The sequence below is a fragment of the Anarrhichthys ocellatus genome, unplaced genomic scaffold (assembly GCF_004355925.1).
Source record: "Anarrhichthys ocellatus isolate YVR2014 unplaced genomic scaffold, GSC_Weel_1.0 scaffold2, whole genome shotgun sequence".
Taxonomy (NCBI): domain Eukaryota; kingdom Metazoa; phylum Chordata; class Actinopteri; order Perciformes; family Anarhichadidae; genus Anarrhichthys; species Anarrhichthys ocellatus.
This window is the reverse complement of record NW_022280032.1, coordinates 5,086,312-5,113,938: the sequence shown is the minus strand read 5'-3', so window position 1 is coordinate 5,113,938 and position 27,627 is coordinate 5,086,312. Positions and strand designations below refer to the sequence as shown.

At 42.7% G+C, this 27,627-nt stretch overlaps 1 protein-coding gene across 2 annotated transcripts; it reads right to left on the bottom strand.

Moving 5' to 3' along the window:
- Nucleotides 1-27,627, bottom strand: fbln1 (fibulin 1). Of its 2 annotated transcripts, XM_031866333.1 has the most exons (17): nucleotides 27,393-27,627; nucleotides 23,678-23,786; nucleotides 21,898-22,027; nucleotides 19,173-19,332; nucleotides 18,600-18,662; nucleotides 18,412-18,498; nucleotides 18,133-18,270; nucleotides 17,899-18,036; nucleotides 17,329-17,472; nucleotides 17,099-17,224; nucleotides 16,808-16,933; nucleotides 16,457-16,576; nucleotides 16,107-16,238; nucleotides 15,892-16,015; nucleotides 10,714-10,856; nucleotides 9,651-9,791; nucleotides 1-750 (listed from the first exon to the last, which is right to left on the bottom strand). In XM_031866333.1, the coding sequence occupies exons 1-17, from the start codon at nucleotides 27,445-27,447 to the stop codon at nucleotides 611-613; spliced, it is 2,076 nt and encodes a 691-aa protein (XP_031722193.1). In that variant the 5' UTR covers nucleotides 27,448-27,627; the 3' UTR covers nucleotides 1-610. The 2 variants fall into 2 exon arrangements, with proteins under 2 accessions (XP_031722193.1, XP_031722201.1); XM_031866341.1 differs by lacking the exons at nucleotides 1-750; nucleotides 9,651-9,791; nucleotides 10,714-10,856 and adding an exon at nucleotides 10,863-15,371.

The following is a 27,627-nucleotide window of genomic DNA, read 5'->3' as shown; positions in this document are numbered from 1 at the left end:
TTGGAGAAATACAACCCTTTCTTTCTCTCCGTACTTCTGTTCTTATGGCTTGTAAAACATATACATACAGATGTTTTATTATCGTCCTGAACTCTGTGATGTAAATTCAGTAAGACATTCAATGGTTGTTAAATGTTACTTGAGGGAAATACAATAAACAAATACTGTAACTAAAATAGTGTTTATTTCATAGAAAAAATACGTTATCCTATGCATACAGTAATGGAGGAAAAGTGAATGCTACAAAAACAAAGTCTTATAATGTCATGAAAAGAATATTTACTTCAATGACCTTTCTAAATGCATGCACTTTCAATTAAGAAAAAAACTTTCTGGACGTCTTTGTTCTTAATAGATTTTCAATAACATAAAGTCTCCATATTTAGCTCCATTGTGCCAGTTGCAATGCAGGAGTGTACTACAGACTGAGCTTGTCATCAAAGTGTAGTGCTCTCGTCAGAAGCAGCTAGTAGCCTTTTATCTCAGAAACTGTCAAACATAAACATTAAAACCTTAACACTGATCTATGCATTGATATAAATAAATCAATGTGTACAGTGTTGACAATGGATGTCTTAATACAATGTGGTAAAAATGTGGCTTCCGACTCTCAGAACCAGAACTCTGAGACGAACATATGAACGTTAATAATGTTCTGGCCGGAGTCGCTTTGAGTTGTCAGGTTGCGCATGGACAGTTTCAGCGTCGTAGCAAGTGGACCAATCAGAGACTTCACCTGGCGAACAACACCTGAAGGAAACAGAAATAAATAACTGTATCAGTGACAATAGTAGACAACACAATAAGGATTGGCTTTACTGACACCAATATATATTTGTTGATTTTGTCATTTCTTCAGAAACGCAATTGTTTAAGTGCAGCAATTAGTAATTGGAATTGCTATTAGGTTTAAAGGGTCACCCTAAAACTGTTTCCTCACTTACCCTAAGCGGTATCGAGCAAAGCAGATAATTTTGGTTTCAAGGGCTGAGGTTTTGATTTCGAAAAACCCACCCCAAGACAATTGAGGATAATGGACTTGTGTTTGTGGTGCTCAGCATACTGAAAAAAATACATTTCTTTTTCAACAGCAAAGTTTCAAAATTGTTCTTCAGCCTTCTGTTTCATACATGTCTGACAGCTCTGTCAAATTGATATATTCTTCAATTTTATTCAACACAGCTGACTACAGTGGTTGCCTAGCGGCTTTGCGCTTATAGACTCAAAGCATATTTTTAGATTGTATCGGACCGTGAATGCTGCCACACCAAGCTGCTTCAATGTTGATGTGCTTCCTGCGCTAGCTGGTCTTAACAAAATGTTATGTTTTGTGGAGAATTCACATACATAATTGTCAGCAGTTTTCATAGAGACTATTACTAAAATGGTTCAAATGAATACTCACCCTAACACCAATCCATCCCTTTAAACATTTGAAAATCTCACTGTTTCACTTGTTAACATATCTGGAGTCCCCACCAACCCACAAATTGTGAAATAAGACAACCTAGTCAGTAATGTGTGGTTTGCCTATATGAGAAAACATGTGAGTCAACAAGCCATTCAGATTTGGCTCCCCTTCCAATGCTGACTTAAACAATATATACCATATGGCAAAAATAGCACATAAAATAGCACTGTTCTTGCAGGCCAATCAGAGCAGGAGAGTCTTTTTTCGAAAAGGGCTTAAAGAGACAGGCGCTAAAACGGAGCATTTCAAACAGGGGGGTGAACACAGGTATATTCAGACAGACAGTATGAGAAAAATAACGTGTTTTTTTGTGTTTTGTGTAAACATGTTCTACTAGAAACCTATAATACAAGTACAAACCTAAAATTTGCATGATATAAGAAAAAGGTATTTTTTTACAACATTCCTGTCTGGAGGTGTGCCGTGCTATCAGCTGGTATATTTGTGATGAGCAAAAGACGTGGGATGTCAACTAGCCAAACAAAGTCCAGTGATGTCCCGGCTGTCCATGACAATCTGAATTGCATTCCTCCCTCCCACCTTCCACCCTCTCCATGGACAAGAGACACCCTCTATCGTGGTAAAACAGATGGGAGAATAAACATACTGCAACAGAGCATTACTGAATGCCCATGGAATTCATTGGGTGCTCTTTCTAAGTGAACATGCGATTACACAGGGAAAAAAATGCCAGTGTTTATACAGGCTGTCAGCAGGCCTTTTCTCCGCAGAGGGCTGGTGACATTTCAGCTCTGGGCTGTTTGAACAGCCATCGCCAGACTGCAGTCGGGCAGCACAATCACCACACTGTCCTCCTATCGCACCTTCAACCATCCTCTGTCTTTGTCTCATTTCCTCTCTCATTCATAAGTGAGTCAGTAACGCTTTTAGTATGATGACTCATTGGTTTAACTCAACATGGATCAAAATGTCAACAGATCATTGCCTCAATCGGTCTGAATTATGAGGCTCTTTTACGTGGTACTTGTAATAAAGGAGTAAAACACATTTGGTCGTTGTTCTCCACTGCAGGGCAGATGATGATCCATCCGCTGCGTCCTTTGGGACTCTGGCATTGTATGACGGCAGATCCCCCCCCCCCCACCCACTCATTTCTCTTCCTCCCCTCTCTTCCCTTCCTGAGGGGGCCTGGTGTTTGTGGCACCATCACTGTGGCCCACAAGGGTAAATGAGTCCCATGTGTTTGATGGAGGGGAGCAGTCGCAGTCACGCGATACAGTCATGGAGGCATTCCTCCAGGAATCCATCTTTAACTCTGAAAGGGGCAAGCAATAGGAGCTTGAACTTCTGTCTCTCTCTCTCTCTTTCTCTCTCTCTCTCTCTCTCTCTCTCTCTGTCGCTTTATTTTGCTCTCTCGTCCCTCTCCAAGTCGGATCTATGGTCACGCAACAGATTCCAGCAGATTCCGCCGATAAGCACATGGAGGAGTGTGGAATGGGGCCCCCTTGTTTTGGTGTTTTTGGGACTCTGTTGCGTAGTGACACTAGACAGGGGAGCGGGACTGAGATTTAATTGTTTCCAAAGCCTCACCGCCACCAGAAAGAGCTGACCTTTGCTTTAACCTAACAGCAGCAACAACATTAATAGAATAACTGACATGGAAAAAGAGATTGAATGAAGTGATTTTGAGCCTGACATTTTTTTTCAGATATAAGCCAATCAAGATGGCATGCAGCTCTGAGTTGACCGATGCAAACTCAAAGCGAGTTCAGAAGGTTCAGTGGTGGGTTGAGCAAGCACACAATGAAGATGAGTAAGATATTATGAGCCCAATATGGACCACCGCAAAGACAGATGGGATTCAGTCCACATTAAGGCTTTATTTTAAATGCACCAAGTGTGGCCTACATCTAACGAGGGCTTAACACTCTATATTCAAAATCAACTGCGCTAAGTTTTCCACTGAAAATCCTAAAAAATTCTACAAAAAGAAGTTAAACAATCTTGTAAATAGATGAATAACGAAAACACAGAAATATCACGTCTAAACTGAATTTTTTTTTTTCGGACATCTAAACAGTGCAATATGTGGAATGTGCTTGTTTGTTTTTTAAATTTGTTTGTGGTCTAACGCATAGGGCTCAACTGTGAAATTCTGGTATAAAGCCCAATAGCTCCTCCAAATCCCCAAATTCCCTCCAAGCTCACTGTTGGTGATTCGAAACTCAACTGAAAACTCGCAGTTTAGTTTTCCTCACCTCAAATTTTGGAATCATGCTATTGGTCATGATAACAAACCAGGGAATGTATGCTAACATGTGAGACGTATCACGGTTACTGTGGTGACTCGTGGAAACACTTCAGATGTTTTATACAACTTCGAGCCTTTGTTTAACTTATTTTTTGCACAGCCTTGAGGGTGAGAAAAAGGTAATTATGTTAGGAGCTTGACACTAAAGCCAGTGTATGTGACCATGATGAATCTTTGTTTCCGTAAGCTTCCCATCAAAAGCACAGTGGTATCCTAAATGAGGGGAAAGCATCAGCTAACAGCTGGGCCTCAACATACTCAAATTGAACCTGAGGTGAAACCACAACTGCATACTCATCTTTAACATTTCATCCGGCCTGTAAGGCAAAAAGCCAACAGCCCGCAAAACAGGTTGACTTTGATTGGCAACCATACCACCTGAGATTCATATAAATAAACACGGCTAGGTTTTCAAAACCCTGTGCCCTGCCCTGTGACTGGGTTGCAAGGTCATGTAATCTGAGGCCTGAAGTTCCCGAGCAGGAAATCCAGTTGTAGTGCGGGAGAGGTTTGTGGTATCTTTCCATTTCACTGAGGTATCTGCCACAGGGTGCAAAGGTGACATGAACAGCCACCATCAAACAAACAGCTGTACAATCTGTCCGCTCTCCAAAAACATTCCACCACACCATAAAGTAGCCCCCTAAGTAGAAAATAGCCTTAAATAAATGCGTAATAGTAGCAGAGACACTGCCACAAAACAAAGTGAAGCAAATGCCAGGAGGCATTTGTCATCCTTCATGGCCACGAGCGCGGCAATATTGAAGGGTTACATGTAAACAGTACAATTTCTTGGTTTTCTGGTTTCTACAACTCAGCGAGGAAGTGTATGACAAAATCCAAAATGAACGGGTTTAACACCAGAGACAAATGAAAAGTATGCATTGGCCTCACCACAGTATTGTATAATGACACACTAGCTGTGGCGCTATGCATGCTCATTGCAGTGAAACCGTTGGAGAGTATCCAGGTGGTGTACAAAGTTCCAGCATGCAAAGAGTGGAGGGCATTCTTCAGCATCATTATGGCTATAACTGTGATGTGTTTTTTATCTAACCATATCACTGAGGTACAGCGGAGCACTGTTGGCATAAACATAAACACAGCGGTTTCTTGTTCAATGATTCTTTTTTTACTGCCCGAAACTTTTTCTCCAAAAAGTCCATAAAAGCAAGGAGACACGCCAAAGGAATTGCTAACTAGCTCCCTTGTTACCCCATTAGCAAAGCAAACAATTTCAGCTTTGATAACCCATCAGCATGGCTGAAATATAATCCATTCAAATTGCCAACATAACACACTGTGCGAAAAACTGAGTGCACAGGCCCCATGGGTGCCTGATCTGCTTACAGCTTGGTCACTGGTCACTGGTGCGAGGACGGCCAGTTAGGTCAGCTGACCACTCCAAAGAGAGGGTGGGAGCCATGCCCACCCCTGCTCTGAAAGGCCAGCACATGTGGCTTGATATTTTAAGGTCAATTAACAGCGAGTCATACTTACAGATCTCTCAAATGGCCCGTGGGTCATTGTTGGACTGTGTCGCAAACTGGTTAGTGACATCATTCAGAAGTAGCCGTGGGGAATCGGTTGGTTCTTTTCTTGGACTTTCTGTTTTAAGCAGTTGTGGGCCAGAGCAGCTGAGATGACATAACATGCACCATTATCTTTACCACAACCTTTGCACTATATTACAAGTGACCTTTCAAAGCGAAGACCCATAACTAAGGAGCAGAAAATAGACTTGACAATGTAGCGTCAATGAAAAGGATACAAAAACCTGCTTTGTTTGCATTTTATATTATGTTCTCCATCTACATTTCAAATGGAAGAATGTACACAGGATCTTGATAAGCTGTTTAAGTACTTTGCAATGGATGAGAATAGTTTTCATTTTGTGAACTGAGCAATTACCTAAACAAAGTTACATCTTCTTAAAATCACAGTGCCAGACTGCAAAGAGTAATGCCGAGTATAAATTGAATAGATCACTACCCCAAGGGAGATAAGTGTATCTGGTCAATTATTAAGACAGTTTCATTGCTAGCAATTTTTGAGCGTGACATATCTGCATCGCTATCTCTTCATTGGCACGCTGGTGGTGGAGGACCACCCGATGGGAGCGCTGAGTGTTTGACTGTGGGGTTGTTGAGTGGAGAAGACCCTGTTTTGATTAGCTGTGCTAATCTCTTGCGGGCAGACAAGGATTCCTTATGGTCTTGGCGCGCTCTAGTGGGCCCGCTGCTGCCGTGCCATGATTCATCTAAATGACAGCCTCTCAAATGGAGCAAGTTGTCTGCTTATCTCCACTGTTGTCCTCGACTCCTCACCAGCACGGCCACAAGCCAGAGACACAAGCCAGAGCCACAAGCTCCACTGGCTCTGAAGTAGTCATGTCTTACACAGTAGCCTCACATTCCACCAGCCAGTGTGGATGGCCGCGCTGACGACCATGGCTACCTGCATGGAGACACACTGTCCACTTCCTCTTCCATTCATCTTCCTGGCTGCCTCTCTGGCTGCCATTTCTGTGCCAACGGTAATGCGAAAGGCATTTATTCTCTGCGCAGGATATGAACCGCAAAGGCACATTTCCACCTGCATTTCAAAAATGAAAGGAATTTAGCTGCGACCTCTTAGACTTATAGCTTCTCCAGAGGATGGCTATGATTCATGAAGAGAAGGTACTATATTATCTGTTGCTCTCCAAACATGAATATGGCATAAATCAGTGTTTCCTGCTAACAAGAATTAGACAGCAGTGATTAATGGTAGAGTAGAATCTTTCCATGACAATGATTAATTAAGAAGAAGAGTCATTTGCACACATTTAAGGAATGACTAAACTTGTGTGATTCCACATTTGTCTACAGTATTTTACATTTGATTTATACACTTATTTATGGGAATAGGTACTGATTTCAACGTTGCTTTTTTTCCAGTGAGAAATGGGATTGGTGGCTTGTCACATTGTTTCTCTGCATAAAACAAACATAATTAAATAATGATAAGAATAGATCATTTAACAACTTCTGTGCTAAGTAAAGCAAAACTAAAATAATTCATGCATGCTCAGCAAGCAAAGGTTGATGCATGAAGGAAAAAAAGCAACACTACCCTATGATACCTTCAATGGGAGTGGTCAAAGACAACATTGATCCCCACGATGATGTATGTCAATGAGAGATAATAAAACCAAGGGGACCACTAGCATTTTATCAGAGGTGAGAGACTCAGCCCATGCTGCCAGCAAAGACCAAAGAGCCAGTGTTTTCAAAGGGATCACCATACACCTGCTGACTGCCAAAGTCAATCACCCCTTTATCAATCCTATTCAAACAACCTGTCCCTATTTAAAAGTGGATGACAGTAATGCATTCCTCCACTGTTTGTGTTTCCAAATATGTGCACGATGGCTCACAAATGATGTCTTTGTTGTGAGGGTGGTATACGTCACTTCATGCTGTGCTTCTGCATACCTGCAGGGATTTTGTGTGGTCGGCCGCCGCTGTGCTACCGTGGTCGTCATGGGAATCTGTAAGTGTTTGATCGGTTCTGATCATGTTTTCCGAGCGCCGAGGGCCTGTTGTGTTTGCACAGATGCGTAAGGCTGTCAGGGTTGTCTTCCAGATGTGACAGTGCTGCGAAAGCCAGTGATGGATGACCAGGAGCTTGGAAAGAGTGGTGCAATTCTTACAATATTTGGTGTGCTGTCAGCCTCTATATATGTATGTGTGTATGCACATATGCAAACACTACATGCCTGTGTGTGCAGTCGACTGTTTTTAAAAGAGTGAGTAAGTGAGCATAACGGAAAAGAGCGTCAGCCAATCAAACCTCTCAAGAATCACTTTTTCAAGTTAGCAACGGATTCTGAGGATTCCTAATTGCCTCTTTTGTCCCTTTCAAAAACACAAGACGTGGCCAAAAATAATGGCCAAAGTTAGTTTGAGTTTGCACACTTGTTCATTAGTGGAGCCTCAATGTCTGCTACTCTTCACATCCCACCAAGCTGTAATACAACTGCTGGAGACACTGGAGATACTGGAAACTAAGCTTCTTTAAGTGACACGTCAGCGCGCCTCATACAATTGGTTGCGCAACAGCAGCGTCTCTGGGCCAAAGCACCAGCAGCACAGCCCACAAAATAAAACCAAGAGAGCCTTCATCGCACCGTGGAGGCCACACTTCACAGCGAGCAGTCAGTGACCAAAAGGCTCCACTGCACAGGGCCTCAATTTGGATATGCGATGGGCAACTGGTGCTAACATGCAAGAGCTGCATCCAATGAGCATCCAATGGGTTTGGGAGAGAAGTGGCTCCTCACAAACAGGCCTTTCATGTGGTCGTCGGTTTAAGTGCTCTAATGCTCGGCGAGACACTGAGGCCTAAGCGTGGGGAAATGGAACAATACATTTAACCACATGAAGCAAAGCACCCGGGATTACTTCAGCACATATTCTCTCTCTCTCTCTTTCCTCGTTCGTTGAATCACAGTCTCTCACTGCAATTTAATTCTCCCTGCCTCCCTTGCAAACACACATACATACAGTACTTGCCCTTGCAAATGAGCACCACCATAAACAGGGAATTTCTCTCTAAATCCTTTACACACACACACGCGCACACAGACACACACAGTAGACGGTATATTACAAAATAAGGCTTATCACTCATGCAAAATTACACCATTGCGCATTCCAACAAAAAACATTATAAGACAGTATAATTGAATTATAACTGCTCTAACAATGACTTACGCGCATTATTGCCGGTTAAAAAATGTTTTCCCTCATATTTTTATGTGTGAATTTGGGTACGTTTGACAAGCACACATCTCTTGTACAAGAGAGGAACAGTTGCATGCGCCCACAATCCCGCCTAAACAAATGGCAGTCGCTCACTCTATCCTCCTCGCTCTCTCCCTTACATTCTGTAAAGACATATGTGCATATCCCTTTGTCCATCAGTGTGAGAAGAAGAAGACGCTGTACTTACACTAACCCCACCTGCCTGCATCTCAGCACAAAACCAAAACACTTAAACAGGCCCAACATTGTGTCATCATTGGGCTCACAGCACCCTTATCTTCAAAGTTCAGTTCTCCCACACGTGTGCAGCAACCTTGGGTCACCACCAGACTAAAGGATGGGTATGGCTTCTCCCCAAACATGTTGTTGTTACACCCCACTGGAAATGGTATCTGCTGCTCCTACTTGAAGCTCTTTTTGCATGCTGGCAGTCGCTGAACAGGTAGTTATAATGAACTGCTTGTCAACTGCAGTCACACGTGCGTGTGACTACACAAGTATAGATTTATGCAACTCTATTCCAGTACATTCAGACCACCATAACTTATTGTGGAAAGTAATGATCTGCTTGGGATACGCATAGCCATAGATAAGTGAATTAAATGGTACTTTGTTAAACCACAAGACTGTGGAAATTGATGTCAAATATTTGGTGAGACAGAAACAAGCCTTCGTCTGTCTGAGAGCCACTGGGAGGACAGCTCTCCAAAGACGCAGACACCAAGAGCCCCCATGAAGATGATGACAGCTATGTGATGCCACAACACTGCAATGACCGTAACGGACTGTGTCAGATGTACTTATGTCAAGGCGCCCAGACATTGCCAATGGGAGATTCTGTGCTCTTTGTCTTCTCAATGTGCACATGTGAGTTTGATTTGTAAAAAAGAAGAAAAAAAAATCACATATATTTCATGCATTTCAAAATGGATATTAGTTAAGAAAAAACGCCCCCTTTGTCAAAAAGAAAATGTGATTTCCATTCACGGAGGCTGTCGGGACAGGCTGCATGTTAAAGTTGCTATTGTCAAATGTTTGAGCTGGTTTGATGCATTCAGACTTCACAACACATAAAACAAGGTAAAATCCCTGTACTCACCCACATACATTCCGTTCTCTACCCTCTTGATGATGTCGAAGGCGTTCTCCACGTTGCCCTCCAGTATGTCAAACTTGACATCGTAACTGCCTAAGTGATAGGACCCGTAAGCCGGCACTGTGGTTCTCAGGAAAACAATCTCTGTTGGAAGATAACAATTAGACAAAAAAACCTTTTGGAGCCTAAACCCTCGTAATCACACTGGGATTGCACCGCCAAGCCAGTGCCAACTCTTGCTTTTCTTTTTTTCTTTGTTCTTTCAGAGTGAAAGACAATAAAATTGGAGATGGAAACGTCTGTGTTTATTGTACACTGAGAGGGTCACAGGAAGGTTGAGGCTTTTCAATGTTGGGCTAAAGGGCCTCAAGTCCTTTACACCCCAACTCCTAGCTTACGAGAAATGACAAGAGCTTAACTCCCCGTGACGTTGTGCATGAGTGTGTCTGAAACATGCATTGCATGTCAGCCAGTAGATGCTTGTGAGCTGTCACTGTCTGCAAGTGATTATCATGGTTACTCATATCCACCCAGCATGGCACTTACTCTCTGGTGTGGGCCAGCCAAGACCGGACTGCATGGAGAACATCATGGAATAACTAATTTGGGGGTCAGAGGTATAGTCATATGGATTCTTACAGCTGCAGGGAAATGCATTTGATGTGAGCTCAGAGATTAAGGGGGATAAAGTGGAGCTAAAGAGAAGAAAAAAAAGACTGTGGACCACATTGACACACAAAAAGAAATCATGTTTCCAAAGATTTTAACAGAACATTCTGTAACAAAATGAAGCGTCAATTATGGGCTTTTGTTGTTAGGGAACATGTAGAATACATTTTAGATGGGTTTAGATGAGTCAGTACATTTTAAGTATGGCATTGAAACAACAGATCAACACTTTGGGAAATACATTAATTTGCTTTCTTGTCAATAATTCTATGAGATGATCGATATACTCTTAGCTTACAGTTATCATGAACCTAGAGCTCTTAGCTGGTTTGCCCATCTGGATTACACCAACAATTCCATAATGAGAATGCGCATCAAAAGGTTGACCTGTACCTACCCTCTGGCTTTGTGAACTCTCTGAAGGTGGGCAAGGAGATGAAGGTGTGGGACACTGAGTGCATGGGGTCCAGAACACAGGCGACGTCATTGGGCTGACAGGACTTTGTACAGCGAATGGTGTCAGAATGAAGCCTTGCAACTCTAAAGGAGGGAACAGACATTGAAAAAAAAAAAGAAAGCACAAACACACACACACATGGCCTCAGACCTTTAGGTAATGTCTCTAGAAAGACTTCAGAGTCAACTGCCTTTGGTTTCCCAAAGCTCACAATAACAAGGCATCCTTAAGGGCAGCCCACTGCGTAATCAAGAACTCAGTGAGACAACTCCAATGGCCGCTATACAAACAATATCTGAACAAGACAGCAGGGATACTGGATGTAGCAGTCAACATCAAAAACAATCTTATTCTATGTGATTTGGAAGAATAATAAACCAACAATGGCCAAAGCTCATGTCGAAGCCAACCTTTGTAGCTTGTGGAGACTAGCGCTTGCCATTGATGCTTTTCTGATGCACGATTTCAAGCTGTGTGGGAAATGAATTACTACACCCACAAAGAATGATCCACAACCTGCTCAGGAAAATATTTGGATTTGCTGAGCATCTCCGGCTTCACATCAGATAATCTCTTGAGGAGGATTTATGGGGCAAGGGAGTATTCTAAAAGACTCCTAAATTGTGAGCAACATGACTAGACAACTCCCCAGCCTCTCCCCAGGGCAGCTCTCATCCTATTATTTAGGGCTTTGTTTATTCCACAGACTAATCAGTGACAGGTCGGAGGGAATAGAGGGCCTCTGCTGGCTCCTAAGGCTAACGCCACCTGAAGTATCCCTATTCACTACCTGTCTGCTACATAAGACTTTAAAAGAGGCTTCTAAGGCACTAACAACCTCATAAATCAAGAGTTTGTCTTTGAAACAATGAGAAACTTGTGATCACGAGAGAGCTATTGAAACTAAATAAAAGCCTTGCGTTCGACATCCAAGATGTTAAATTTAAGCTCGGTTTTCACAAAGGAGACAAGTCAGTACACGGTTATATTGGGTTATGAAAACAGCCAAGTTGCCATGTATAAGTCCAGTTAATGTGCATGGCAGCCATATAGCCGCATTGTGAGTCATGGGCCGTGGATCTCTGGCGCTCCTCGAGGGACCTATATGCTGCAGCTCAAAGCCCAGGCCCGGCTTGGGTTGCAGGGCTCCTTCCATGGAGAGTGAGGAGAGAAGCCCCTGACAAAAAGTCAAGCCACCACTGGGTAGGGGCTTGTAATTAGCAATTAGCGGGTGGGTCCAAGTTTTGCTTTGGCCCGCGCCAAACCCACAAAATGTTCTCCTAGTTTATAATACCACAGCCTGAGCTGCAGAAAGACCCGAGCAGGGCTCTAGAGGACAAGGTGAAAGCTCTGTTGGGGCAGAGAGTAAATTTACGAGAAGATAATGCCCCAGGATGAACTGCCCCCTTCAAAGCAAGGGCAGCAAGTGGAGCTAATTACAGCTTCATGTGTGTGTTAATATATGTATATTTCTGCACCCAAAATACCAATATGGTTGTGTATGTTTACTTGTGCATGTGTGCCTTTGTGCATGCAAACATGCTTCTGTATATGTATGTGTGTATGTGTGTGTATGTGTGTGTGCGCGCGTGCATGCACTAATGCACGTCTTCTTCATCTCCCCCATGCGTCACGTGGCCCAGCCCAGGAGAAAAACCCCAATACTTTCAGACCAGAAAGAAAAACAGACTGTTTGGATGAAAGTCCTCTGGTCAAGCGTAAGGCCTTTTATTTTTTTTGGTAATTATTATTTATAGTCGGCACATTGATAACGACCCAACACAAACACTGCAGGGCATCATTCATTCTGTGCGCGGTGATGTTGCTGGACCACAAATTGTTCAGACCACCGGCCAGAGCCCAGAGCCCCATAACTCAATGTCAAAGGGGAGGAAAAAACCTTCTGCGCACCACTATGTTCTTATTTTAAGGATATCCCCACTAGGGACCAAGTGCATCCTTACTGGCCTGACAGCTCAGGACAGGAGGAACCTAGGACATCTGAATTTACAGTTATTATAAGCCACAGCCCTCGGGCAGCAGCCTCACAGCATGTCAAACTATTTATACCCACTCCTGCTGGTGCACATTTCCCTCTCCTTTGCCACTGCATCCCATCGCGTGTCACTTACTCAGCCTTCATTTGGATTATCTGTCTGCTTTGGGGTTTACACCCGCAGTATGCAGTGGAAATCTGTGCATTTCACATTAAGTCTAAAATGTAATGGGAGCTAAATAGATGTGCATGAAAATAACTGCCACAGAAAGACATATTTGCGATGCAAGGTAACTGATGTTTGGGAAGTGGGAGCAACAATGCATTAAAAGGAAAAGTCTGGCTCATTTTTGATAGGAATTTGGATGTGAAGAATTAATCTATGGACTTAATAAATAGTGAAATTTGACATATATGCTCATATAACTGAAGGGTTTGACTTATCGATGGGAAATTTGACTTGTAATGTTTCTTGGCCGATTTAAAATACAGGCATTTTGCTTCTGTGTTTACAAACATTACTAATGTAGGAACGCTTTAAAATCATCAGGAGACAATAATAACTAAATTGTATAAATAAAATATGTTGCTTCATAGCGTTAGCATTAAAATACCTTGTGTATAGATACATGTAGTAATGTATAGCTTCGAATATATACATGACTAGAGATTTGCATATATCAATGGATTCCCTCTTGACTGAAGATGTTGGAATAATAGTAATATGAAACTATGTGAGGAAGTCACATAGCCTCCATCTGTGATTTGGCCTCACATTCCAGCTTCTCCCTTTACAGTATTTGATTAAACCCTACAATGTACCATTATCAAGAACTGGATTTGACTTGAACATGTGTTATTTCTATTTCAATTTTAATAGAAAACTGTTCATCCAACACAAAAACCATAAAATCCTGCAAAATCTCAGACTTTATCATGCAACCGTCATCAAATTACACTCAGTTAAAGGCAGACTTGGGTCGGTAGACTCGTTACCATTTTATGATTTAACCTGACCTAGAACGCCACCTAGCGGCTATCACGATGCCTTACCTCCACGAAGAAAGATTCAGTTACACCTAATTCCTAATGCAGAATAAATGGTCCTTAAATCTAGTGTTAACAAGTTGATTATGTAAAATGCTACATGATATGCTATCAAACTGTGCTTCTTTCTTCTCACTCTGTGAGTTGTATTGTTTTTTCATATCCACCCTTAAACAATGATGTGCCATTTTAACGCGTGCTTAGTGTCGAACAAAGTCATTTTTGTGGTAATTCTTTACCAAAAAAGTGAAATAGAAAATGCTGGATGATTGACCGGACAACCAGAAGTGACACGAGAGGGTGGAGCTGCAACTGAACGTGGACATTTGTCGACGACCAAAATGTTACAATTAACTTCCATGAACTATAAACACACCATGAAAGGTTAAAAGTTCTAAAATGTAAAAACACGGACAACTTACAGGCCAGACAACGCCGTGGTTGTCTGGCCTGTAAATCAACCTCTAAATCACAAGGTATCCATGCCCTGAAGCATATCCTGCTTTATCATCTACTGTACTCTAAATGGGACCCTAATTTACTAAATCAACATCATGATTAATTGAAGAAGACTTGAAACTAGCGATTGAGACCTTGGGTATCAGTCTCCTCATCTAGTCCCGAATATATCAAAATATTCCTTTAAGAATATGTATGTGTATGTACTTGGTCTCAAGTGAAATTGGCTTTTTTTTTTGTCAAAGTCCACATTGTCAATTAATTTGTATATTTTAAGAAGATGGGATAATGCACAGATACTGTAGGAAGGACTACATGGGGTCATTAGGGGCCCTTAGTTAATTTATGGATCAGGGCCCCAAAGCTGGTTCATCAGGCCATGAGTCAATACAGCCATGAGTTTAGACAGGCCGAAACCTATTAAGTCAATGGATGACAGAAACATGAATTATCTTTAGTAGTAAAGATGAATATTGGTCTTATAATGATCATTAATTGGAAATCATAGCATATATTTGTATATTTATCTGAATGCATCCATGCAGTATGCCACATAAAGTTGCACTTTGCTATCAACATACTGTGTGGTCATCTTGCATGCATTTTGTGTTGTGGATGAACTTTTTCTGTTTTCTCTTCGAGACAACGCATTTAAAATGACACATCCTTTTTTAAGAGTGCAGTAACTTGTGCAACCCTACGCAACTCCTGTGTTTATTCTAGGAGGGGATTGTAAGGTACTCTGGGCTCCTCCTGGGTAACAAACACCAGCACTTTAGCCAAGTATGTGCTGAGCGTGCTGTAGCGACGCAGCCTTAGCTCCAGAGACAGCTCTAAGTCCTGTGGCTTGTTGATGAGCTTTGCCACCGACATCACGCCACCGTTGGGCACCTGCTCTGTCTGGAAGAAACCGCCCTCGTTGCCGGCAGCGATAACAATCCGGATGTCATCGCCGGCCACGGTGTGGGTGGGGCCCATGCGGAAGATGTTGGTGAAGACGGGGATGTTGGTGGGGAAGGTGAGGTGGTAGTAGGTTATTCTCAGGGGCATGGCCAGGCACTCGACAGACTCATTGCAAAGCAAGCGTTCACATCGACTGTAAATAGAGAAGGGGGGGGGCAGACAGAACAAACAAGGCACAAAGAGAAGGAGAGAGAGAGACCAGGTGTAAATAAAATTTGTCGTGCATGGCATGCAGTGGAAGGAACATCGGTCTCTGCAGCATAATACTTCACAGGCCAGTCATGGTGCCCTCTTTGTGGTCATGCAAGGAGTTATTTACTGGTGCCTGCAGAGGTCATACACAGTCTCTACTGTAACAGAGCCAATGAGGAAGTATCCTTGTGCATTTCATCATTCTAAAACAAGAGGACATGCTACAGCCGTATATTTTCCGAAGTCATTCCAGCATTGAGCACACTGGACATGCAGAGCCTTGAATAAAATATGAGTAGGGGTTTGGTTTAATGGACCTTGCTCGCTGAGTGTATATTTGTCTGCGGTTTTGTGTCTTTTAATTATCATATTTCCATGAGCACAGAGTACATATTTAAGGTTGTGTCTGTTGACAAATGTGTCCTGTTCAGCAACAATGTGTACTGAATCCAAATACTCACGTCTCTCCAACACGCCGATAGTTGTTTGGGCACTCGAAGGACAAGCATCTGAATCCTCCCTGCACATTGAAGCAGCTCTGATTCACTGAGCATGTGTGTGTTCCTGTAACGCATTCATCAATATCTGGGAGGAAAAAGACAAAAAAAGTAGAACAATTTTATTTCAAAACATTCACAAAAATAAATACCAAAATTGCACGTGTGGGATAGCTTACCCTGGCAGCTGCGCCCATTGGGTGCCAAGGTGTAGCCACTGACAGGACAGGAACAGTGGAAGCTGCCAGGGGTGTTGTGACAGCGATAGGAGCAAATATGACCTCCGGTGGGCAGGGCACACTCATCTATATCTAAAAGTGTGACAGAGACAGATAAACACAAGTCAAACCAAACAGTAAATTAAAAATATATATATTTTAATTATATTATAATATATATATATATATATATATATAGATAATACAGTTTGCTTTATTGTATTCTCACACACAAGCCGACTCTTGCATTTTTTTGATTTTTCAAAATATTCCTGTGTACTCAAGTATCTGTTAAAATGGCTAAATTTTACCTTCACAAGTCATGCCATCTATATCACTGAGCTGGTAGCCACGTCGACAGTAACACTGGTAGGACCCGTACACGTTGGCACACTCTTGACTGCATGGGTTGCTCTCGCACTCATTCAAATCTATGCAGAGAAAAGATTATTACAGAGCATTATGCACTCTATCCTAATACTTTACTAACACGGACACCTCAAAAGCATAAAAACCAAGCACCTGCAGAGAGGCGGATCCTCACCTGTCCACTTCAATATGTAGCCTACTACATAAACAGTTACTTTCATCGGTACGTACCTGATTTGCATGTGAACAGGAGACGCAAAAAAAAGTTGCAGTTCTCTAGGTATTTGTCTTACCGTCACAATTCCTGCCGTCAGCGGCTAGCTTGAAGCCGTTGGTGCAGCTACACTTGTAGGATCCCAGAATGTTTTCACATTTATGAGCACACAGGCGGCCAGGGTAGTGCCTGCATTCATTAACATCTAAAACACAAAGTCCAAATATGCCACAAAATGATCTTATACACATTTTGAGCAGCACTGATAGACGTTCAGTTCTATATGTATGTTTTATTTATTTATGCAGAGGATACACTTGGATTTAGCTACTTGTGTTACAGCACCTATCGAGATGGACCAGCTGCTTACCCTCACAAGTACGACCGATGCTGTTGAAGGTGTAGCCAGCCTCACACTCGCAGCGGAAAGAGCCTATCATGTTGATGCAACCATGACCTGCACAGACCTTTTCAGGGCCGTTACACTCATCAATATCTGTGGAGGGGGAAGCAAACAACAGGGAACACCATGATATATGCACCTCGGACAGGTTAGTGAGATGCTTTGTTACCTAGGATTGGTGAGTTTTTCAGCCGTACCAACACAGCGCGTGCCTTCTTCATTGACGTGGTATCCTCGACCACAGTTAACGGAGTTCCTCTGGCAGATGTAGGAGCCGACTGTGTTGATGCAGATCTGCCCGCGGTGACAGGGGCCCATCTGGCTAACACATTCATTGATGTCTAAAAACACAGACACAGAGGACATTTTTAAATCATGAAAACATTGCCCTGGTCCATCTTACATAATATATCTGAATATACAGTTCTTTAAATGTTCTGTGTTTACCTGTCATACTAACTCTCCCTGTCATTGCCGATCCAGCCACTCCCTCTCGCCCTGCACTAACCCCTTTCCCACCATTCCCCTCACCTGAAGACCTGCGAGCACTTCCTCACCTGCTCCCCATTTCCCTGATTAGTCCTGCAGGATTCATGTAGAGTCCATCTGCACTCTGTCTTTGCCAGCGTGTCTAGTGTGCATCTGTCTAGCTTACTTATGTTATTCTGCCTATTTAGTCACAGGTATAGTCACCTAAAATATACATGTAATATACAGTATGCAGTTGTTGTTGTTGTTAAGGGCTGTTGTAGGTGTATGGTGCATACCAATGCAGTTGCCGAGGGCATCCTGGATATAGCCGGGACCACACTTCACCTTAGGGAGACAACGGAACGACCCCTGGGTGTTTTGGCACTCAAACTCTGGGCCACAGTTGTGGATGCCAGTCTCACACTCATCAATGTCTGGATGTAGAAATCACAGCAAAATTGCCATTGAACACACTGACAAAAAAACATGACTCAGACACACAGTAACAGAGGCAAACTGAGTGCCCTGACCTTTGCAGTTGTTGTCGTCAGTGAGTTCATAGCCAGTACCGCAGCTGACCTCTCTCTGGCAACGGAAAGAGCTCTCTGTGTTGATACAACGCTCTCCTCCGCGACAGTTGCTGGCTCCCAACAAACACTCGTTGATATCTAAAAGTTTTTGAAAGCAGAGGTTTGTCTTACTGTGCTGATATTTCCAATAGTAACACATATTATTATAGTTAAAAAAAAAAAAATAATTGTTCTCTGTGCTCTGATTTCTTTGTCACGGGGGGGAGGAGCGCCGCCTACCCTCACAGCTCTTTCCATCTGGCTTGAGTTTGTAGCCTTTGAAGCAGGAACAAGTGTCATTGCCCACACAGTCATGAGCACATTTCCCTATAAAAGAAACACAAACATGTTGATAAGTGATCACGGCGTTTGCGAGATTGATTCAGTTAGGTGTAGAAAAGCTTGTTTATCGACGTATTAAACCATACCTTTGCACTGGTCACTTAATATCGAATTTTCTCCGTTGTCAGTGTTTTCATCCATGTTTGGTACTGTATGAGAGAAAACCAAACATGTTCATATGCCTTACATCTCAACAGCTCATGCCTCTATCTTAACAAAGAGCACTAAACCATAAACAAATATTGCTATTTTTTTTTTCCAGCACTGCAACTTACGATTATTTTCATTACTAATTAAACTGCTGTCTGTCAATCAATTCAAAACCCCAAAACTCTCACAACTGATAAGTTGCTGCTGGGAAATCTTTGGTAGTTTTGCTGGAGTGCTCATGAGCAACACATTAAATCTCTAATTGCTGTTTACCTCCATATCCAACAGAGGGCAGTGTGGGCTTATGTTTGACAACACCAGCAGCGCCTTCAATTTTCTTCATTCTTATGCTCATCCTCCACTATTTTGATGATATTTTTTATGTGTTTGGGCACAGGTTTTCCCATGGGGCTTTCTGTTTTTCTACCCTAATGTAAGTTGTCTGCTTTGATGCAAACAAAATTTGCAATAATATTTGGTCTACTTCATGCTGGCTTTTTATCACCCACATTCAGTTTTTTGTGTGGGTGTGGTCTGGTTGTCTGGGGCTCCATCCATGCAGCAGGCCCGGGACACCAAGCCACACTGGTAGCCCACCGACAGGTTGTGGTCACAGGGTAGATCCTTCGCCTGGGTCGCCTTCCCCAGAAGACAACAGTCGCAGCACATCTGCAGAACACAGAGAAGAATACAATAGGATAAGCTTTGGGGCATAATAAAGACTTAAGTCATACAGTAGATAATTATCACCCTACTCAGCTCTCTAATGCACCAGGGGGAAATAAACCAAAACTGCAGGCAAGAAAAGGGAGACTTTGGGATGACAAAACAGGGTTTTACACTGACGACTGAGGAGGATGGGATTCAGACACACAGCCAAGCTCTCAATCAACCTGACAGACAAAAAAAGGAGGCTGATTGAGAAGGCATGCCAAGGGACTGGCTTCACATAGACAGATAGACAGATAAAAAGCAGTAACGACGGACAGAAAGACAGTGATGAGATGACATCATCCCCTCTGGCTCAAGCATGCTCAATCAGTCATTATGGCAGCCTGGTAATGTCAGTCTGGGAGGGGGATGAAAGGTGCAGAGTGTGGGGGATGGGTGTGTTTGTGTTTCACTTTGGGCAATAAGAGTAGGCTATAGAGGGTGTCGAGGTGGTGATAGTGCGATTGGAAACATGCCAGTTTCTTTCCGCAGCCCTTAGGTGGCCAAAATCAGAGTTAATAAAACGTGCATCATAACACGCGTTCATGATCCGAGCTCACTGTTAAAGAAATTTTTCGACTAGATGAGCAGCTTGATACCACACTAATGCATAGATAGTATCAGTCTGGAGGCGGAGAGCTTAGCTTCGTGTAAAGACTAGGAACAGGGGGGAAAGCTATAACCTAGCTATCTCCAAAGGTAACAAAATCAGCATAATAGCATCTAAAGCTCACTGACATGTTATACCTTGTTTACAGGTTGTGGTTTTAAGAGAAAATATGTGCTCAACTTTTTCTCGCAGGGACTTCATTTTTTATTTATTTCTAGTTAATTATTTATTTAATTCTTTCTTTCTTTCTTTCTTTATTTACCAGGGACAGTGCACATTAATCCACATTTCAGTTTCCACCTCAATGTAAATGTGCCAGAGAGCTCATTTCTGTCTGTAGTCCCTGGGGCAGGTTATTACAATGTAGTGGCTTAATATTATCAGTACAATTCAACAGCAAACACTATAGTACAACACAATACTATTCAATATAAATAAAATATATAAATACATTACAAAAGTAGCAGATTTGTAAAAACAATGAGAGAATATCAAATATCTGAATATAATAGAATATATACGTGTTCTATACGTATATATTCGTATACTATATAAATAAATAGTAAATTTACGTATTTACGAATTTACGTATAAATTCGTATACTATATAAATAAATAGTAAATATATACGTATACTATAGAATATCTGGCAGTGCCAGAGATGAGGTTGTATGATTACTCATGATTGCAGGTTTGCTTTATTTAGTATTTGTATAAAGGTTGGGAAAGTAGTGCCATCTCTTAACTCGATGGGAAGAGTAGTGGGTGGCTCTGACTGCCCACACTTGCTACGTCTGTATTCTACATCACAGACCCCTCTGGCATTTGCCCTTGTTACCCGGCTGCTACTAAACCTTCGGCATTATGAACTGACTCTGTTTGGGAGGCGCAAGCCCATGTAGACGAGGCATCGAAATGTAATAGATGATGTCTCCGCTGGTCGCATGATGTCAGGATTTCAGGAAGTTAGCCTACTTTGCCCGGCCAAGAAATAGTCATGCATACATAAGCAAACTGTAAAATATTAAAGTAATGTTTTTACACTTCAGTGTGTAGACAAAAGACACAATATGTATTAGTAAACTTTTAAGATGCTGGTAGGTAGATTGTTTTTACCTTTGGACAGAGCCAGGCTAGCGGCTTCCCTCTGCTTCCAGTCTTTCTGCTAAGTTCATTTCATTCGTTGTGTTTCACAATGTAATGAAACCTCTTGAAGCTGGACAGTAAATCTAGTGAATGTAGTGACTTGGCCATTATTTTATCCTGTTAGAGGGGGTGAAACCATCTCCTACTAATATCTCTGGTCTTATTCAGCTTAACTGTGCACATTTGAGTATGAGACGCCACCTGCACTTAACAGTCGATCAAATAAAGACAAGCTGTCCCACTGACAATTGTCTCATCCTTTTAAGAAAATGCACCAACTTGCGTTGCCTCCTCGGTACATTTTGCCAAACATTTATCGTTCCATGGTGCGTTTACGTGAAGTACATCGTGAAAATATCGGAGCACACTGAGGGCTGAGTTGAAAGAATAAAAACATAAAAAGGCTGAAAAGTGCCGGGACGTGAGCCTGCAGAAGATTCTAGAGTCGGAGTTTAATTTATAATCTATCTGACAGCAGCAAGCTCCATTCCTCCCTGGAGTGACATGCCTCATCCTGCTCACAGCACACTCACACACACACACACACACACACACACAAAAACACACACAAATGCACATCATCGCTCTCATCAATCATTTGCCTCCAAACTGTCTGTCCGGCAGAGGGATGTACTGTACATTGATTGAGTGTAGGCAGATTTTTTTTTGGGACACGCTGCGATTTCATTCCCTTTTTTTTTTTCTCTATTCAACGAGAAAGGCACACACATAAACGTATGTGTGTGCAAATGCAAGCACAAGCACACCTTTGTACTCTTGGTCTCGCAGGTGTTGGTGAATAAAGAATCGCAGACTCCTTGGTCCTTGGCCACAGTGATGCCGGTGGTGCACATGTTATCCTCAAGCACTGTTACACAGCAATGCTCCTGCACTATCCTGTCAGCAAGAAAAAAACACAAAACACAGGTGGTGCATTTATAATCTCCTCGGTGCAATGCAACTCTGCCTTAAAGCGTAGCTCATTAAAATCAGCCTGAGGCAAGCCTGATGGGGATCTCAGAGTTGTCAAACTAAAGATGTGTGGATGAGTGGGTTGAGGAAGTCCTGTGTGGATTCCAAGGAGGACACAACGCTGACATCACTGGACTTAAACTGGGTTGAACCATGGAGTTAAACCAACATTTCAGTCCCAAAAGGAACAGTTGTCCACCTCCGCATGTCCGTACTCAGGGTGGGGTCGTGGTCTTTGACAGAATCAATCTTATTATAATACCACTCAAACAAACCAGCCCCTTTACGTAAGCATGCTGTGTCCTGTGAGAATGGAGAAAAGTTTCCCACTAATTGGGTGACTAACAGTTGCCAGTACGACCAGAATCAGACATCTATTTCCCTATAAAATCAGTTTACAAATTTAAAACAGAAAGTGAGAAACACGTTGTTACTGGAAGTACTCCAGCCAACCTTGACCTCTGAGCTCTGAGGGTCACAAAATATATATATATTAATAATAATAATATCTCTACAGGGATCAATAAAATGCTGTATATTACTACGATGGGTGCTTGGATTTCAAAAGCAATATCTGGAACAAGCACAGCCTCTCACATGACACCACTATTATCAAAATATCAGTGACTTCATGTTTCTGTTTGATCAGATTTCATTGTGTTGTCTAACATTTGCTGTTTGTGCCGTCCAATCAGTTACGAGTGGGTGTTTCTGTCTGCTCTGGATTTTACGAGACAGAAAGCATAAAACGCCACCCCCTCACCTCTCCTCTCTCATTTCCGACCAGCCTCTTTATCAACTCTTACCAGAAACCACTTTCCAAATAAACTCCTGTAGATCTCAAATTCACTTCAAGGCGCACACCTCTTCTGCAGAACCTTTTAAGGACACAGTCGTCCTCCTGCTTTTCTTTTCTCTTCTCTTCTCCCCACTCCTTTTCTGTCTTACTTGTTTTTTTTCCTTTGGTGTCTGAAGTAATCGTTCAGATTTCCTGTTATTGCCTCTCTCTATCCTCCCTCTATGTCGCGTTTCACCAAGCTATTTCCTGGGTATTGAAACAGACCCTTTTCTGACCCCCCTTCACCCCTTTTCTACCCTGCTCCCCCACAAACCTCTGCCCTTTTCCTCTTTTCCCCTATAATTTAGACAAATTCGGGATCATTCGGGGTGGCTACGGTGAATGTGTTTGCCATCAGCAGCAGATCTCCGTGGCTTATGGGACCCTGAACCTGTGGCAGCACACCCTCTAGGGTTACCAGCAGCCCTGTTATTATCCCATCACTATTAGTGTTTCCTGCGCTCACGTGAAGTGAATAATGTGCCTGGAGATTTACGGGAGTAAGGTAAAGCGATCTCTTATTAAAGGCCTACAGGCATGGTACAGACCAAATCCCCCTGGGCCAATACTGCAGGAGCTTCTGTGGCGCGAATAGAAAATGTAAGTTTGTGACACAGTGTGCAGCAGTTAATGATTTGTAATTCAGAATGAGCCTCAGGCAAGTCACCTTACCAACTAACTCCTGGTGTATAAATTTGCTATCTTTGACAGCAAAGTAGCAGAGAGCGCCTGCTCACCTGCACGGGATTGACTCAGAGATGAGCGGGAGGGACGCACAGTCTTCGTTGTCATTGCCACGCCTCTGGCCATCTTTACAGCAGTCCTCTATGGAGATCTGCCCGACTCCTACAAAACGTTCAAAACAGCACAAGGTGTGTTTGTGTGAACAGGTGGTTCACTGTCAGAGGGTCGTTTTCATATCTGGCATTGTCTGGTTTGTCGCAGTGAGGGGACCCCCCGCCGACATAATCCCAGCAGGAGATACGACTCCAGATGGAGCGCTGCTGCATCTGCACTTATCACACCTGCCTGCAAACTCACAAGGTGGTTAACACACACGCTTTAAGACTTGTTTCGTGCCCTTCACGATGCTCACGACGAAGCAAAATATATCAAATGGCATAGTGATAAGCTTCGTTTTATGACACTAAAGGTGTAATGCGTAAGATATGGCCCAGAATTTCAATTAAGATTATCAAAAGAAGACAAAGAGGTTACAGTGGGTTAGACACCGTCTAAAGGTTGGGTGGTGCCACAGACTAAATTCACTCAATCAACTTACTGTGGCGTTATTGTGGGAGAATAGACGCAGCTCCGGTAGACGGACAGACCTTCAGTTAGCAGGTAGTTCAAATGCAGCCAGTGCAAACCTCAGCAATGGGGGTCTGATCCCGGACCGCCCATATCTTACACATTGCCCCTTTAAGCATTATTTCTTTGACAAACACATTTTCTTTTGGCAAAAATAAAACGTGCTGAATAACTGAAGTTATAATGATCAAATTTGGAGATCTAACCCAAACAAAAAAGGATATTACCATTGTCCTATATGGCAAGTTGCCTCGCGTTCTCCAAAAGATGGAAAAACAAAATTTAAAAATCTGTTTGCCAATTTAAATTGCCTGCAGGTCTTTTTTTTGCCAAAGACAATGAATGATGGATATGTTGTTGCAGACTCAAGAAAGGCTTTTTTATTTTTGCTGGAGCAAAACCAACTCTGTGGTGATCTGGCTGTTTATTCATGTGGATTAGAGAGTGTGGAACGCCTCAACTCTGTAAACAACCAAACGTCCCAATGACATCAAGTACATTCATTCGCCTGTTGTTTGTGTGTGATATGCCAAACGTGAAATAGCTTTGGCAGATCGCTTCTTGGACTTTTTTTTTTTGCCTTCGGCTCAAACCAGGATAAGTGTGCCAAATTGTTATTAACAATAAGTGCCCCGAGATGAAAAAGAAAAGAAAAGAGACAACAAACTCACCGTGAAATTGATTTGTCGACCCATTATAATAGAATATGAGGTTCTGCTGGTTAGTGACTGAATGCTCTGAATTATTGGAAATAGTGATTGTGAAATGCACTGAGGAAATCCATCTGTTTAAGACACAGCGTCTGACGTTAACAGTCTGGCAAGAGTCAACAAATTCAGATAATAAGTTAGATTACGTTGGGAGGACAAGTGTCTGGAATTGTGGCCCTCAGTTTTATAGATTTGCTGCTTTCTCCCAGAGGAGCAGGAGGAATTTTATTATAAGCAGTAAATCAAAGACGAAGCACAAGCAGGAATAGTCATCATAAAAAAACGTTTTCTGCATTGATCAACATTGTAACGACACAATGTAAGTGTTGCAATAAAACCCTCAATTTCTCTCAATAGTTTGCAGGCTCCTATAAACCCAGTTCTGCAGACTAGAACAATAGGGTCAAGATATAACAATGACTAAGAGTTAATTCAAAGCAACATGTGTGTTTGTGGGGGGGGGGGGGGTTTCTGAAGAAGAAAGCAAGTCATTTCTCCAGCGTAGGCTACAGGAAAACAAAGCACACATAAAACGTTGTGGCCTTTGCAGCTACACAAAGGACGATTAAGCTGGCAGAAAGGAGTGAATATGGACATAGGATTTATTACTAGGCAGCCACATTAGCTGACTCACTACTGACTTCTGGAAGTCTGGCACATCCCAGAATCCTCTGGCCAATAACCCTTGTAGCAGCTGGATGAAATAAGATGGCATTTTAAAAGCTTTTCTCATGGGCCTACCAAGTGGGCCCTCTCAAAGTCTCTCTCTCTCTCTCTCTCTCTCTCTCTCTCTCTCTCTCTCTCTCTCTCCCTCTCTCTCTATCTGTCTCTGAATGCTAAAGATCTCTGTCTGTTGGCAAAGTAACACCAGTATGTCCCAATGACACTGAAATAAAACATGTATCTTACAAAAGTATAACAATATGGATAGAAATGAGTGCCATTATTGTTCCATACAAAGGTGTTAATGACCAAATACTCCTTTACTGAAGTATGTATGACAGTTGGTCTCACTGCTCTGTCCTATAGTTTTTCTCCCCACAGTAGCCCTCTGCTGATAACTAACTCTAACCCACAAGGCATCGCAGAGTCATTCCAAATGCCACCACTGTCTGCTGCTCTCAAACCTAAATTGAAAGACCAGAAGTGCCTTAAAAACTGTGTGGTGCTGTTTTATCAAAAGAGGCAAACCAGGCACTCCGGCCTAGACGCAGTCTGCCGCGGTTCCCTGTCTCTGTGATGCATTGTCTGCCTGGAGAGGGCTGATTTCCATCTTGGATGGCGGTGCTGGTTGTGAGGGCCATTCTGGCAGAGCGGCACATGGCTTGAGTGCGTCTAGACGCCTCATGTAAACAAGGCTTAATGAGCCCACTGAGGCTCCGCCCCGGCAGAGCAGTTGGCTTGAGCCAGACATCACAACGGCAGTGAGCATCTCTTTCGCAGGCTGCAATCGAGGCTTTTAGTCACAGGTTTCTTATCTTTCTGTGTCAATGTTACATTATTTTAAGAGTTTTGGTTATATAACCGGTCGATGATGATAGCGGAATGGATTCACTCTAAATTGACCCGCGACGCAACCCCCTACAAAGAAGGCAGCTCTTGAGAAAAGTGGCCCTGCTGACTGTGAAAGTTGCCCCATGTGTGACATGGGAACCTTGAGCTTTTGGATAAGTATAAATCACACTCCTCTGTCCAGACCACCCTGTCCTGGTGAGACACTTGGTCGTTCTGACATAGCATCGCAGCATACCAGGGCACTTGGCCTTTGACTTGCAGGGCAGAAAGTGCAGAAACCAGGGCAGTGAGAACTCTTGCTTTCAAGTTATGTGTAACTGCATTTTTAAGTCATGCGACATCATCTTTTATCACTTTATAAATAATCTGTAGCATTAATAATATGCAATGAAAGAGTTAAGGACACAGTTTACTTTTTAATATGACATTTTCAAATCATATTATTGTGTAGCATCTGGATTTGTGTCCTACACAATGCGAAGAATAAGAGGTGACTTTATACAACACTCAATGGCATTAACTACATTGTGAGTTAGGAGGGAAAACAATGGAAACAACAAATAAAAACTTTCCACAGAAATAATGATGATGTTTTGTTACATTTTATAAACATTCGAGCCCTACTTCATTTCAATACACCCCTGCAGCACTTTGAAGCACCCAGCTTTGTGAGCCATGCTTTCATCACATGCCCCAACTAGCCCGTGCCAAATTCATCACCTCCCCGCGTCTCACGCTTTTGTCTATTATCACTTCCATTCTTACTGTAAATACCATCACACGTGCGCGTGAAAAAGTTACCTTACAACACAATACCCGCCCACATCTGCATACACTCTTTGGCTCGGTTTGGATGACCTTATCATTACAAAGTGGTCACGTAGCAGTGATCTTTTCCTCCAGAAAGGTAACTTACCTTGGCCGAGGAGAACCCCGAGCACAGAGCACAGCAGCACTGCACACGGACCCATTGAATGACAAGCGATTCGACTGGTGGGAGAGGAGAGAGAGAGAAAAAAACGAGTCCGAGAGCTTTGACGCTTGGTTATTCTGCCGGATGCGTAAATAAACAGCAGTGCTCCTTTTGAAGAAGGAAGACTTTCTCCGCGGTGAAGGAGTGGATGTGATGGAGCTGAGTGAGTCGCAGTTGC

What these genes read in the sequence shown, in the direction of transcription:
- fbln1 (XM_031866333.1), bottom strand. Translation starts at nt 27,447, where the DNA reads ATGGGTCCGTGTGCAGTGCTGCTGTGCTCTGTGCTCGGGGTTCTCCTC. An exon ending in TCTGAGTCAATCCCGTGCAG is followed by an intron (nt 22,028 to 23,677) that starts GTGAGCAGGCGC and finishes TCTTGCTGACAG; the next exon opens with GATAGTGCAGGAGCATTGCT. An exon ending in AGAGTTCACAAAGCCAGAGG is followed by an intron (nt 9,792 to 10,713) that starts GTAGGTACAGGT and finishes ATCTTCCAACAG; the next exon opens with AGATTGTTTTCCTGAGAACC.